The 13,544-nt window shown below is 45.4% G+C and overlaps 4 protein-coding genes across 4 annotated transcripts; 1 reads left to right on the plus strand and 3 right to left on the minus strand.

Moving 5' to 3' along the window:
* Window positions 1-1,121: 1,121 nt before the first annotated feature.
* On the minus strand, window positions 1,122-3,988 carry BDV37DRAFT_257841 (transcription factor domain-containing protein). Its single transcript, XM_032082987.1, has 3 exons — window positions 3,797-3,988; window positions 2,568-3,717; window positions 1,122-2,480 (listed from the first exon to the last, which is right to left on the minus strand). The coding sequence occupies exons 1-3, from the start codon at window positions 3,881-3,883 to the stop codon at window positions 1,801-1,803; spliced, it is 1,917 nt and encodes a 638-aa protein (XP_031937738.1). The 5' UTR covers window positions 3,884-3,988; the 3' UTR covers window positions 1,122-1,800.
* Window positions 3,989-4,417: 429 nt separating this feature from the next.
* BDV37DRAFT_204261 (uracil-DNA glycosylase) lies at window positions 4,418-6,415 on the plus strand. Its single transcript, XM_032079896.1, has 4 exons — window positions 4,418-4,582; window positions 4,656-5,092; window positions 5,148-5,607; window positions 5,691-6,415. The coding sequence occupies exons 2-4, from the start codon at window positions 4,731-4,733 to the stop codon at window positions 5,985-5,987; spliced, it is 1,119 nt and encodes a 372-aa protein (XP_031937739.1). The 5' UTR covers window positions 4,418-4,582; window positions 4,656-4,730; the 3' UTR covers window positions 5,988-6,415.
* Window positions 6,416-6,579: 164 nt separating this feature from the next.
* pdiA (protein disulfide isomerase PDI1) lies at window positions 6,580-8,665 on the minus strand. The gene is made up of 4 exons (XM_032079895.1): window positions 8,206-8,665; window positions 7,771-8,149; window positions 7,250-7,689; window positions 6,580-7,182 (listed from the first exon to the last, which is right to left on the minus strand). Exons 1-4 carry the CDS (start codon window positions 8,577-8,579, stop codon window positions 6,831-6,833), a joined length of 1,545 nt encoding a protein of 514 aa, XP_031937740.1. The 5' UTR covers window positions 8,580-8,665; the 3' UTR covers window positions 6,580-6,830.
* A 2,008-nt stretch (window positions 8,666-10,673) lies between these two features.
* On the minus strand, window positions 10,674-12,980 carry BDV37DRAFT_204290 (MFS transporter). Its single transcript, XM_032079897.1, has 3 exons — window positions 12,917-12,980; window positions 12,588-12,862; window positions 10,674-12,509 (listed from the first exon to the last, which is right to left on the minus strand). Exons 2-3 carry the CDS (start codon window positions 12,742-12,744, stop codon window positions 10,816-10,818), a joined length of 1,851 nt encoding a protein of 616 aa, XP_031937741.1. The 5' UTR covers window positions 12,745-12,862; window positions 12,917-12,980; the 3' UTR covers window positions 10,674-10,815.
* Window positions 12,981-13,544: the final 564 nt, after the last annotated feature.

Below are 13,544 nucleotides of genomic sequence, written 5' to 3' on the forward strand. Positions count from 1 at the left end.
GGTGGGCTCCGGGAAATTTGTGTGTTTCTATCTGCACATGATACCACAAGCAGCACACTGAGCCACTTCTCTATTGGGTGAAAGACCGGATTTTCCATGCCATATTCACACATTCAAGCTCCAGGGCGCTTTGCAGTCGCAAAAGAAGGTGTTTTTATGACCAGAAACAATCTTAAAAGGGGAAGAAAAGAAGAGAGAGCAGACGCCAGAGATTGTATAAGAGCAACTGGGGTCACTGAGTGCAATTAATCCAAATAAGCGATATATATAGGCCCTCGTAATACACCTCGCCAGCTAGGAGCTGGGTGCAAATCAACTTTCTCCGCGGATTCCTCAGACGTATGTAATGCGAGGTGTGACGAACACAGTGAGTTGGAGAGTATTGAACTAATGCATGATAATTCCAGTATATAGTACTTCGCCCGCGCAATAAGTAGGAAGTAGCAAGTCAAACAGCACAGGACAAGATAAAGATTGTGCTTTGAAATAGTGGCATTGGAGATCAAAGAATGAAGAGCAAAAAGGAGAAAATTAAATTAGATTATTAACCATGAATAGGTGGGGATTTAAAATAGAGAGGGTAATGTGCTGCCCGTGCAAGCCTGCCAGAGCTGTTCCTACAGGTGGGTAACGAGGTGGATTTCCAGGGGAAGGACCCAATCAAATGCCATGGCAATAATCTTTGGTACTACCTTTACTCCCTTTTACTCCAGTAGTAGACTGCTATACTCCGGAGTATATTTGATTTCATGGAATGCCAGACCAGGAGATCCATGGAGTTAACGTATAACCAGTTACTCCGTACTCTTGACTAATAAGGGTCAGCGGCAAATTGGCATGAGAGCTTTTCTCTCCCCTTTCTTCCCCTCTCGTTTTTTACGGATGCGAAGGAGAAACCCCTACTATTATTAAACACTTGTTATAACTAACATTTGCTCATCGCCATCACCATTTAAAAAGGCTCCGCTGGGTAAGAGTGATCCAGAGAGCTGGCGCGTAGTGACTAGGACTTCGAGACTTCGAGAGGGGCAGGAGAAGATTAAATATTGGATAGGTAGCGGTGATAAAAGAAACATAAATGTGTACCTATTTATAGTAATACTGCTATCTTTGCCTTATTACTTGAAAAGGGCCGATAAAGATTGAATGTAGACGAGAAAGGCGGAGCCACAATCTTGACCACATCATCACTGTTTATGAATTATCCATGATGCCAGAATATTTCTATATGTTAAATTCCCCACCTCAAGCTCAAGATTGCCTCCGTGAAAATCATAAAGCAATATCTAATGGAAGTATTAATCGCCAGAACCCTGAGTAAGTCAATTGGTCCTCTTTCGACCTTTAATCCTGGGTTCCGACTCCCGACGCCGTATGCCCAAGAAGTGTTATTCAACTGCCGTCGACCCGCACCATGATTCGTGTTTGAACTGGGTGACTTGCCGACCGGGATCACCAATCATGGATGTCCGATAATTTTATGGACAGTGCATGGAGTAGAGACATTGGATTTGATGGCCTCTTTGAGATTTTGTCTAAGATAAGGCAGTGCAAAGAGAAGTCCGTACGTGGAAAGGCAAACACAACCTGTCGCTGGGAAACATTGAAAACTCAAGGGAAGCCTCAGATCCAAGCGCTAATGACGATCGGCATTGCCTTTTATCCAAAAGTCTTTCCCGCGAATGAGAAATCGCAGAATGGTCCATCCGGCAAATCTCCCTAAGACAGGTACTATTGGTGCCACCCTTTCCACATGCTTTCCTTACAGAGTAGTAACATCACGTTCCTGTATGCTACTCGTCAGGGTAAGAAAACCGGGTCCCAGAAGTTTGTAGGTAACGACAAATCCAAAAAGTCACCAAAAAGCACGTCAATATCGGCGAAACCATCGGTCTCACAAACTTGCATATTATTTTCTGGAGGGTCTAGTGATCCCTGAGTTGAGGAAGCTTGCTTGGCAGCAGACAGGTCATTGAATGGATAGTCATCGCTCTGATAAGATGGGAGATGTAAGACAGGCTCAGCACTTTGTGCGTTTGTAGAGTTAATGAGCGTGTTGCCGGGCGCTGGCGGCTGGGTGGAAGCTTGGCTGGGTTTGTGAGAACCAAGATTTAACCCATCAATCTGGTGTAGGGCCTTTCGCCCTAACCGTGCCATTGCTTCTGCAGAACACCAGGAAATCCCTAGGGCTTCTAGAAGCGTACAGCAAGCTTCCAAGCTAGCTTTGGCACGATCAGAATGGGTGATAAGTTTGCTCGAGCGGAACTGTTGATACGACACGCCCATAGATAGTGTGAGCGCATACGGAACAATGGGAATTGCAGGGAGGTCCTGGGAGCATTCGGTAGCTACGATGGAGTGTATTCGAATAGCAGAAAGACCTTGCCGTATATACGAAGATTTGGAACCATCAGGGCGACCGGTCAATTTGTATCTGCATGAAAGAATGGCAACAGCGTGGTAGAAAAGCTCGAGGAAGCCTACGTTCTCATTTAGCTTAGTGGGCAAGAAAATAAACAATAATGGGCTGGCCGAAAGGACTAAGCTTGACCAAAATTAATACCCACCAAGAGTAGTAAAGTCCAGATCCTCGCGCACATCGTCGCCCATAATTTCTTCGAAAGTCGGAAACCCGGCCTCCCACCCGACCGTATGATCTGAAGTTGGCCTATAGAATGAAATCACATGGGCGAGTAAATCTGAAATTGCAAACCAAGCATCAAATGCAGTCCTCGCATGGGAGGGCTTGAACCCGGGCTTCTTGATACCAATGTCACGGTCTGCAAAGAGAACAGGGCGACCGCCTATGCAAGCATGCATCTTGTCTAACGTCCACAAGCACCAAAAAAGGCCCGTTGAGGAATCCCCTGGTACTTGACCAGGACGGTCAAGATGCAGGCCGACCGTCTGAGCCTGGTGAATCGCCTGACAAAGATGCATGGAAGCGGCTTCTGCCCCTTCATGGCCCTCACAATGCAAGGACATCAGCGCTAAGGTGCGGATACGAGTAATTCGATCGGTTTCAAGCCCTTCATGGAGGGAGACTACAAGGCCTCTGTACAATTCAGAGCAGAACTGGCGTGGCGTCATGACAGGGCCACTTGTAGCCAGTCGAAGCCAAGGATAGGCTGTTCGGTCTTTCGCAGCAACAAGGCATATAGCCCTTTCTAGAAACACTGATGTCATTTCTTTAGAGTAGGCAGGCAAGAATGAATCCTTATCGACAAGTGGTAAAATATGATTGACCCTGGAGAAATAAATGGGAATCAAGTGATCTCGCGTCGAAAGAGGGAGACGCTCACAAGCTTTCAAGGCAGTTGCATACCGCTGGTGTAATAGTTTTGCAACAGATTGTGGACCGAGAGGTTCATATGGATTTCCTGGGGCAGCACCAGCTGTTCCTCGGTCTTTTGCATTGCTGCAGGTAGCTGGTGAGCTGATCCAAAGTCCGATCCGGTCTCGAAGCTGACTTTGGCATGAAGCATCCAGTCTTTCCCGAATCACAGCTTCCGGATTAAGATCTCCCACAAAACGCTCCGTCTGGAGGAAGTCAGGAGAAATAGGGCGAAATTCCCTTGGATTGACCTGTATCCCAGTTGTCGGTGGATTAATTGATGAGTGTTTTGTGACGTCAGGTTCATTTTGATCGATCACACACGTAGGCTTATATTGGTCTTGGGGTTGGGCATTGTATGCACCTAAATGACGACAGCGTTTCTTTTTACATAATTAGTTGAACCCGGTTTCACCTTTTGATCGACTGGCCTCACATGCCGCAAAACCCATACAGACGCACCTTTCTTCTTTGGCAATGGGCACATGCCCTCAAGGCTCTGGTGCGACGCCGCGACTGAGGTATGTCAGCAAGCCACGTCAGTTCCATTTCATTAGGTTATTGATATATATTGAAGATTTCAAATATGTAAATACAACGACTCCATGAAGTGGTATGTGGTGCGTTATGTAGAGTGATGATGATATGCAGAAGTAGTAGCCATTGCGCTTCCATTCCGATGATTGGTTCGAAATGATTTTAGGTCAAAGTCTGTCTAGGTAGTTAGTGGGCACCTCAGGCTGCGAGACTAGGTATCCAAAAGAGGTTAGTCACTATGCTTGGTCTGGGACGCAGTACTACTAGTAGTGGTAACAACTACGGGACCGAATACTTAATCCAAATGCACACCAGACTATAATTACTACTCGATATGTGCGGAGAATCTACCGTAGTTCTCGTATTATCTGATCAATCCGACTAGCTACCAGTGCTACCCCAATTTTGATTAGGTAGGTTTCAAGAATATTCAGTCTGGTAGTAATGTATTTACTTTAAGGGTGTATCCAATTCCAATACTCCGTACTAGTAGTACATGTAATGTACGGAGTATTGTTGTCAAAATACTACCCGTCGACTAATTCAGCACTAGTAGTAGTTAGCTCTTTTACCACGTCGAGAATAGATTATCATCACGCGTCAGTACACGCGATTTTTGACGCGTTGCATGCACATTGTTGGTTAAACCACTGGCAGTCCATCATACTCCAGCTCTATATCCTGCGAACATGCAACGGTGTCTCATATTAAGTGAGTCTTTTGTCTGATTGATGTTACTGTTGTTGTAATCGCCCTCTCCAATTATTATCGCTCGACTCCCTAGGCACAATTGTTCTCGGTTTTTCTCCCAAGGACGAGTCGATTCCCACACACACACACACACACACACACACACAACATGTCCAGTCCAGCAGGCCAGAAGCGCAGTGCTAATCATTTGACTACCTCTCCCGCCGATGCGAAGAAGCCCAAGAAGGGTAGTATTACTTCCTTTTTCGGTCCTCCCAAGGCTAAAACTGTTGAACCTAAATCAACATCATCTCGCTCGTCCAGCTTTAATAAACAAGGATGGGTAACGTCGTTGACCTCGGAACAAAGGGAGCTCCTGCAGCTTGAGATCGACACATTGGATGAAAGTTGGCTGGCTCAGCTGAAAGAGGAATTGGTGGCACCCGAGTTTCTAGCGTTGAAACGTTTCCTCCAAAAGGAAAAGCAGTCGGGGGTCAAAATATTCCCCCCGGAGAACGAAATATACTCTTGGTACAGTGCCGGGATGGTCTCTTCAGGCGGTACAAGTATACTTACGCTGCTCTAGGTCTCGACATACACCCCTTCACAAGGTGAAGGTAGTGATTGTCGGACAAGATCCCTATCACAATCATAACCAGGCTCATGGCTTAGCATTCTCAGTCCGACCTCCGACTCCAGCCCCTCCCTCTCTAGTCAACATCTACACAGGTATCAAAAATGACTATCCCTCCTTTCAACGACCACCTAACAAAGGAGGGCTTTTGACACCATGGGCTGAGCGTGGAGTATTGCTTCTTAATACTTGTCTAACAGTTCGTGCACATCAAGCTGCTAGTCATTCAAACAAAGGATGGGAACGTTTTACACAGAAAGTAATTGACATTGTAGCCAGAGTGCGATCTCACGGAGTTGTCTTTCTTGCATGGGGTACACCGGCAGGGAAGCGTGTGGCAGGTATTAACCGACAGAAGCATTCTGTACTTCAATCAGTTCATCCTAGCCCACTCAGTGCATCCAGGGGCTTTGTGAGTATAAACAACTCACATCTTTTGTGTGGCATTAGCTCCACACTTCTCTCTGAGTACAACTGACGATGTTTTGTAATTAGTTCACCAATGGACATTTTAAAAAGTGCAACGAGTGGCTGGCTGAACGTTACGGTCCAGACGAGGTCATTGATTGGAGCCTGACTTCAGGAACAAAGACTACCAGCCCCCTCGGCACTATTCAAAGTCCTTCAGCCTCTGTTGACAAACTAGCATACTCTGGGGCAAAGCGATCTAAATCACAAGCCGCAGAGTTGGCTGACGTGGTCACACAGCCCTTGGAGCTCCAGGATACAGATGAGTTTGATGATGATACCGATGCTCTCGAAGCTCTAGCAGCCACAGAGACAGCAAGCTAAATATGCGGTCTAACTCGAACCATGCCAGCTTTGGTGTTTTTGTTCTACCTATTGGGAATATGGTACAAATTAAGTGAGGTCATAATCAACGCTCTTCGACGTCGCTTGGGGTTGTTATGAATGAATGTATGTTGTTAGGTCTCGACATCCTAGATTCAAAATTTGCACCTTCAAGGCTCTCCCTTTCTTTCTCTTTGGCGTGCTATATAGCTCGGAGGCCTTACATCGTACACCTCAATCGTGAGGCAATCTTGCTACCTCCCCCAAAAATCCTGAATATCGTTCTCTCAGGTAGTATCTGGGACCTGGAGAGACGCTGGAATTTCAACGCAAATAACTAATATTGGTGAGCCCTGAACCTTTCTTTCTAATGCTCACCAGTCTTACTGGAAAGTATCCCTTGGCCATTAAGAATTAGCATGCAAGCTAAGCACAGTGAAATACAGCTCATCGGTTCTAGAATTTTAGTGGGCGGTGATAACTAGTAAATTTGGGAGTATTAGGTAGCCTAAAAAGTTACTATACTCAGCTCGTACGGTATAGTAGTGCCTAGTATGGTGATTTACAGTCTCTGAAGCTAACGTTGAGGTCATGCGTTAGGGATGCAGAACTAACGAATTGCTTCCCCAGCTTTATCTAAGGGTAGATATGAGGTTCAAAGATATACCCAAATATTGTGCCAAGAAGACTTTTAAGCATGGCTGAGCTGCAAGCCCCGAAGAAGCTTGTGCGTAGGATGTAACAGCAAAGTACATAAGACGAAAGTAGCTGTAATTGCTCAAGTTGCTGGTAGAAGACAGGAACTCATATGAATATGAATAAAACTATCAAGCCAAATGGAGTTTACAATTCATCATGCTCAGGCTTGTCGTCGCTAGGAGCAGGGGTTTCAGTCTCGTCAGAGGCGGTCCTAGTCTCTGTGACATCACCACTGTCTTCTTCTTTCTTCGAATCAACTTCAAGAGCATCAACCTTATGCTTGCCATTCTCCTTGACAAAGTTCGCGAGATCCTCCACAGTGCGAGAGCCTTCATATTCAACAGGGGAGTCCTTACTGCCGGCAGGGTAGAGCTTAATGGTGGGGAAGCCTGTAATGGAGTCGGGGACATCGTTGGCTGTTGCGTCAATTTTGGCGATGGTAACTTCAGGGATATCCTTGTAAAGGCTTGCAAGTTCCTCATACTTCGGGGCAAGGCTACTCAAATTTGATTAGGTATTCCCAATAGAGAGCAGATAAAATTCGTGGAGGGGGAAGAACTTACGCTTTGCAGTGTCCGCACCATGGTGCATAAAATTCCAGAAGGACATCCTTGTCGTTGTCAAGGACGAGATCCTTATAGGAATGCGCCACAACAACAGTAACCGGGCCTTCCTGAGCCTCAGGAATAGCCTCCGACTTGATGCTTGGCTCGACTTTATCATCAAGAACGTCTTGGATGAATTTACCGATATCCTTGGCCTTCACTTCTTTCGATTGGTCGTAAGGATACTTGGCGTTCTTTTCAGGGTCTTGAATAGCGAATGCAGGGAACTTGGAGGGGTCAAGGTTGAGGTTGCCGGCGTGAGCGCCGTACAACTTGGCGTCAATGGTGACAATATTAATAGAACCCTTATGCTTCTCGGCGATGGACTTAAACTCCTCGGTGAACTTCTCACGCTCTTCTTTGGTTTCGGCGAAAATGTATGCTAGTGGAATGCCAGCCTTCACCAAACTCATGTCAGAAACTCATGATCATTCATAACATGTTGTGAAGCGAGATTGAAGTTGTGCTTTGTGACATACCGTTATATATCCAGAGTAAGTCTCTGGGCCCAGCTCACCCACCAAAGGGGTACTGGCAGTCTTAACCCAACTGAGAAGGGCATCCTGCTCAATCTCCCCATCATAGGTAGCCTTCTTCTCATCGAAGTCTTTGTAGAGAACAATCGAAGGTTGCTTAACACCCTCTGTCTTAGCGACAGATGCATCACTTGTGGCGGCGAAGAGATAATTGTCTCTTTGAGACTCGGCAAAGCTAGTGAATATTTCATTGGCAGCCTGGTCGTCAGACGCAATATAACCAATAACAACAATCTTGTCCATAGTCTTGATCTCTTCAAGATTTTCTGGGGTAACAGGGGACACAGCAGGGAGTGACTGCTTAACCATGTATGAAACAATCCTATGAAACTAGTGTCAATAATATTCGAGCAAGGCTGCCAAACAGGTGACACTTACGCCTCGGTCTGACGAGCTCCCTGATAAGGCTTAACAGAGTCAAGGCCACGGAAAATCTTAAGCGTGGGGTAGCCTTCGACACCTTGATCCCTACAAAGAGCCTCTTCCTCAGTGCAGTCCACTTTGACAAGCGGGATGTTCTTTTCCTTTAACTCAGTGGCGGCCTGCTCATATTTCGGAGCAAGAGCCTTACAGTGGCCACACCAGGGGGCAAAAAACTCAGCCAAAACTAAGTCATGCTCCTTGACGAAAGTCTCGAAAGTGTCCCCGGTGAGCGAGACCACATCGGAGGGAGCTTCGGTTGTCGCATCGGCAGCAGAAGCTACAGCAGAAGCGCCTAAGAGGCTCAAAATCCAAGGTGCAAACGACCGCATGGTATCGTGACGTTATCAAGTGCGATGATCTCCAAAGGTTAACGTGCTGTACTGTCTATGTGGACAACAGAGTATGAAGAATACTAGTAGTACCCTTTGAAAGAAGACAGCAAGTGACGTCTACACTTCCTAATCTTCCTCGGGAAGAGGACAACGAATAGAGGGGTAATGTTTAATTAATCAAGAGGCCAGGGGGGTTAAGAAGGAGAATGATGGGAATGACTGGGAAGTGAATAGGCAAAGGCGAGTTAAGTAGTGAGCTTGGTATGGGAAGGAGTTAAGGACAGTTTGTTCTTTCTGTAGTCAGCTGGTGCCTGGGCAACATGACTGGTCTGCTGGGCCCGCCTCGTATGGACACACAGCAAGGGACTAGCTGTTCTGCGTAAGAAGTTCAGGTACCACCCTAACTCCTACTAGCTTCGGGAAGCGCCCCATAGTGCGGCGGCACCTCAATAGTGGCCCGCTGGGCACTTGGGGGCGCCACTTCTGAGTATTCACCAATATCACCTAGCCTCTAGGGTCTCCCCCATAAATCCCCTAAACTTTAGTTGGGTGTTTCTTTATTGTCATTATAAATAGAAGATTTCAGGACATATTGGTTTGCTGCTGACTTATAAAGTAAGATACTAGCTAATTGACAAGTGAAAAATATTTCTTATTGTGTATATGTCTAGTGTCCTACTAGTAGTAAGGGAAGGGAGTAAACTTACGGCCATTCCTCAACTGCTGATTTATGTAGTGAGTGGAATGCTTGGAAGTGGGGATATGCTTCAGCTTCAAGATGATCGCTCGGTGCACCCAGATGGCTCTCTAAAATTGATACAATATGTATGCACTGTAGTACTGTGTATATACTCAGGACTAGTTCAAACACTACCTTCCTGTATTAAGGCAAATAAAGTTTCTAATCAAAGATTGCAACACTCGAATTTTGATAAAGAATTTGTAATCTTGAGATCTATTTTATTTTATCACCATGAATCTATATAGGCTGATATTAAATATATATAAAACGAAATATATAATAATTATATTTATACGTTTTGTGTAAAAAAAGGTTAGAGATAGGATAATTCTTGTACTGGCGGTACATGAGCTATATTGGTGCGATCCAGAATGCTTAAACATACCAAGTTTGGTGCATTTTGGGCTTTGTTGCAATACTTTTGACCCAGAATTTTGATAATGTTAACTTAGGTTTACAATGAAAGTGAAATAATCAACTTTTATGCTCATATCTTTTTCTACATACGCACCTCACATTTAAGTTGGGCCAATAAGCAACTGCAGGATATATAGGCTGTAGAGAGTAATAAGCAATAAGTAGACATGCAACATGCACTCGGATACAGATAGTTCTATCCTGTTATTTTGTCATGTTGATCAACTGTTGAAGATAAATTTATCCTCTCCTTTGCTGCCTTCCTTTCCCATGGACCATTGTATCTTACTAGTATGTTGTTTTCTGCTTCAACCCCAGTGCTCTATGCCTGTGTAATCCCTTTAATATCTCCCACCACCCACAATCTCCCAGTAAACAAAACGAAGTGAGACAAGGCAGACTTAAGTATCTGGAATTATAATAACCAATACCGTACTCGTCGACCACAGTCCAAGGAAAAGCAGCGTTTAAGATCCTCTTCATATTAGATAGTTGCATCAAGACTATGTGATCTTGTTTTTGATCTACAACCCAAGCAATGATTTGTTTTCCGGAGAGGAGGAAGTGGATTGGATAAATACCACTACTTAGTGCCTATCTACCAGCATTTACCTAAGGCTCGATAGCTTCAATATTTGCCCACTATTACCTAGCGGACTCCGTAGCTTCCATTCTGGTTTCCACGAACCATGTATAGCATATCCCAATTGTAGCGTACGAGTATACTCCGGAGTAATTGTATCGTACATTGGCTCTGTATGAAATACTACACACCAAAGCACGTTTTGTGTTGATTCAATAACGAGTGTTTATAACACCGCTACCTCCAGCTTCTGCCCCATGCCTGTGGCAAAAGAAAACCCACTCGTCTGTACTCCTACAACATACTAATTACGTTACGGGACAACCTATGAATATGATCCTGTACTATTGTTGGCACTCTAAAACTGAAGGGACATAAGTAAGAACGGAAACAACAGCACAATTCCCTTGTCTATTCGACCCGTATGACTCCGGTCATACTTAACCACATGCTGGTGTAGTACCGTGTAGGAGGGCAGCCGATTATAATCATCACTCACTCCGCGCTACAGCACTTTCACTATCGTTTCGACCGCACGGCACTGCTCCATAGATAGGCGCATTGAGTTCTTGGCTACTTTCCAATTCTGCTGACAATGCAAGAGCGTCCCTTTTTCCTCGGTCAACATCCACAAGGAGCATGAGCGGTAGTGGTAGCAGTATCAGAACGGCAAGAAAGACAAATGCAGGCCTAATCTCCCCATAGCGGTCTGTGACTATGCCAACGACAGCTGGGCCAAAGATGCTCGAGCCCTTGTCGGTGATAGCATACAGGGCGTAAAAGGCTGCCTCGTACCCAGGGGGTATCAGCTCCCCAAAAAAGCTTCGGCAATATGAAGATAGCCCACCCATAACCAGACCGTAAACGATGCTGAGGGGGAACATTTCCCATGGTTGCTGGAGGCCAAGATATCCCAAATCTCTAATTGCTGGAATAAACCCAAGAAGGCCATAGAGTGGTACAAATTCGAATAAGATAATGCATGCAATAATAGTCTGTGATGCGCGAAGATTAAGCAACCGTGATATGTAGCTCCAGGAAAACGCACCAAAGACTCCAGCAAGCATTGCAACAACGTTGATCATACCCAATGCGGCAGGCTGCATGTCCAGCTGAGTTTTAGCAAAAAGAACGGCCGTGCCACTGACAGTAGCGATTCCATCGCTTAAAAGGAACCACGATGCAAGGAATAACAGGATATCTTTCAGGCGTCGTGTCCGAACCACTGTACGACCCAGTGACTTCCAAGCATGAATGATGTAGCCAGGCCATGAGTGGTATTGTTTCCCGTCTTGAGCACACGATAGTGGCGGACCAGGACGAGGCCGTAGCCAAAGCGCTGCAGGAATCGTAAAAATAATCCACCACAGTCCTATCACAAAGAGGACAAGTCGCAAAGAGAACGTTGTTTGATGAGTGCTGATGACAAGTAAAATGCAAACTATCTGTAATAATACAGCGCCGATATAACCAATTCCAATTCCATATGAAGATATTCTCGTGGAGAGTTCCAACTCTCGTGATGTATCTGCGAGAGACACACGGGCTGAATTTTCTGTGGCCGTTCCATTATGAACATGAACGGAGCGAAGTAATGGCGTCGTGAGGTCATCCACATCGTGGGAGGTGTTACTCGAGGCATTGTCTCCCATTGCGCCCTGACTGGATACTTCACCATTGCCCCTAAGTAAAGATGGATGGTAGCGAACTAGAAGCGGTAGGAACGAATTCAAGAGTACAAAGGACGCTCCAAAACAGGTATTTGCTATAATTGCAAAAAGAGCCCCAAGGAGATAGAGCTTTGGTACAACTGAGAGAAATAACATTGTAGAAATGGAGCCAACGAGAGCGAACGTCAACAAGAAGACTTTTCGGTAAGTCCCATGGTCTGCAGCACCCGACATGGATATGATCAAAACGGCCTGAACTAAGACACTCACTGAGAATGTATACATGGCGAAGCTAGCAGTATTAACCTCTATGCCAAAAATGTAAACAACACACTGGCTTGCACCAGGTACATCTCGGCCCTGGTGCGATGTATTGAGAAGGGTTTGGCCTAATACCTCATGTGGCGATAACTGCTGTGGAGCTTTCCAGGTTGTCCGACATGGAGTTACTTTATCTGAAAAAAGGACGCCGCGATCTCGGGCCATTTGCTCTAGCGTAATAGGGAGGAACGAGCCTAGACCATAGACAGAGATTAGACGAGCCACAAAGAAAGGTGAATCTAGTTGGATACGTTGCTCGGCATCGTACATACCCATGGCGCATACTGTGAATACTTCGGCTGCCCAGCTATAGCTATACCACCCAGCAAGCTCCCTCCTACTTGTCGGGCGCGTATCATCGCCTGGGTACTGCGGAGGCGATAGTCCTTCATCTCCCTGCATACTGCTTCTGGAATATATCATGGACATTCATATCCTAAGGACGCAAAAGTGTACTGGTACTCGGAGAGGGTTTCCAATTAGTCGCTCTTTTGCACTTTTCTAATCACCAAATGATCGATACAGCACAATGATTAAGGGAAAGATACTAAAAAGGTGAGAAGAAGCCGTGGACGAGGGAAGTATGTCTTAATGTACATACCTTGGAGTTTCCCTTATATGAGGGTCAGGTGACGGCTGTGGGATAGTGATACCTACTTCTGGAAGATAGGAAGATACACAGGTGGTGTTTGTATATCCTGTGGTTGCTCGTTGTTGAGTAGATCCTAGTAAGAATGGCAGAAAGTAACAAGGAGACAGAAGATTCTGTATACGCATACAATGGCCGCTTTGCAGTCAGCAGACGGACATATAAACGCATAAAATTTCCGTCGAAAAAGCCTTAGGCTTCATAGCCTCAACTTAAAAAAAGACTGTTGCTTATATATCCAGGGATGGCAAAAAAAAGCCCTGTCCAGCAGTGATAGGTAGTATTCACGAAGTTGGGTGTTGATAGGTAACTTCTGACCTTGAAGGGGCAAGCTATCCGCATCTGTATATATTACAATACCTTACCCATCCTTATGGAAGCAACTGATATGCCTGCCAGCTTCCGTACATTCATGTATTTCACGGAAACATTTCAGTCCTCCATACTGTTGATAGCTTATAGCTATTACAATACTACTCCTCCATACTAGCAATAGGTGACTAGGAGCTCAACACAGTAGTACATATAATAGCTCTATGAAGTACTAGTATGTATGTACATACCTCACAGAGTCAAGCCA

This window comes from Aspergillus pseudonomiae, assembly GCF_009193645.1.
Source record: "Aspergillus pseudonomiae strain CBS 119388 unplaced genomic scaffold BDV37scaffold_79, whole genome shotgun sequence".
NCBI lineage: Eukaryota > Fungi > Ascomycota > Eurotiomycetes > Eurotiales > Aspergillaceae > Aspergillus > Aspergillus pseudonomiae.

What these genes read in the sequence shown, in the direction of transcription:
- BDV37DRAFT_257841 (XM_032082987.1), bottom strand. Translation starts at nt 3,883, where the DNA reads ATGGAACTGACGTGGCTTGCTGACATACCTCAGTCGCGGCGTCGCACC. An exon ending in CCCATTGCCAAAGAAGAAAG is followed by an intron (nt 3,718 to 3,796) that starts GTGCGTCTGTAT and finishes TTATGTAAAAAG; the next exon opens with AAACGCTGTCGTCATTTAGG. An exon ending in TCTGGACTTTACTACTCTTG is followed by an intron (nt 2,481 to 2,567) that starts GTGGGTATTAAT and finishes ATGAGAACGTAG; the next exon opens with GCTTCCTCGAGCTTTTCTAC.
- BDV37DRAFT_204261 (XM_032079896.1), top strand. Translation starts at nt 4,731, where the DNA reads ATGTCCAGTCCAGCAGGCCAGAAGCGCAGTGCTAATCATTTGACTACC. An exon ending in GAGAACGAAATATACTCTTG is followed by an intron (nt 5,093 to 5,147) that starts GTACAGTGCCGG and finishes ACGCTGCTCTAG; the next exon opens with GTCTCGACATACACCCCTTC. An exon ending in TCAGTGCATCCAGGGGCTTT is followed by an intron (nt 5,608 to 5,690) that starts GTGAGTATAAAC and finishes TTTTGTAATTAG; the next exon opens with TTCACCAATGGACATTTTAA.
- pdiA (XM_032079895.1), bottom strand. Translation starts at nt 8,579, where the DNA reads ATGCGGTCGTTTGCACCTTGGATTTTGAGCCTCTTAGGCGCTTCTGCT. An exon ending in CTTACTCTGGATATATAACG is followed by an intron (nt 7,690 to 7,770) that starts GTATGTCACAAA and finishes AGTTTGGTGAAG; the next exon opens with GCTGGCATTCCACTAGCATA. An exon ending in TGGTGCGGACACTGCAAAGC is followed by an intron (nt 7,183 to 7,249) that starts GTAAGTTCTTCC and finishes AAATTTGAGTAG; the next exon opens with CCTTGCCCCGAAGTATGAGG.
- BDV37DRAFT_204290 (XM_032079897.1), bottom strand. Translation starts at nt 12,744, where the DNA reads ATGTCCATGATATATTCCAGAAGCAGTATGCAGGGAGATGAAGGACTA. An exon ending in ATTCACAGTATGCGCCATGG is followed by an intron (nt 12,510 to 12,587) that starts GTATGTACGATG and finishes TCTATGGTCTAG; the next exon opens with GCTCGTTCCTCCCTATTACG.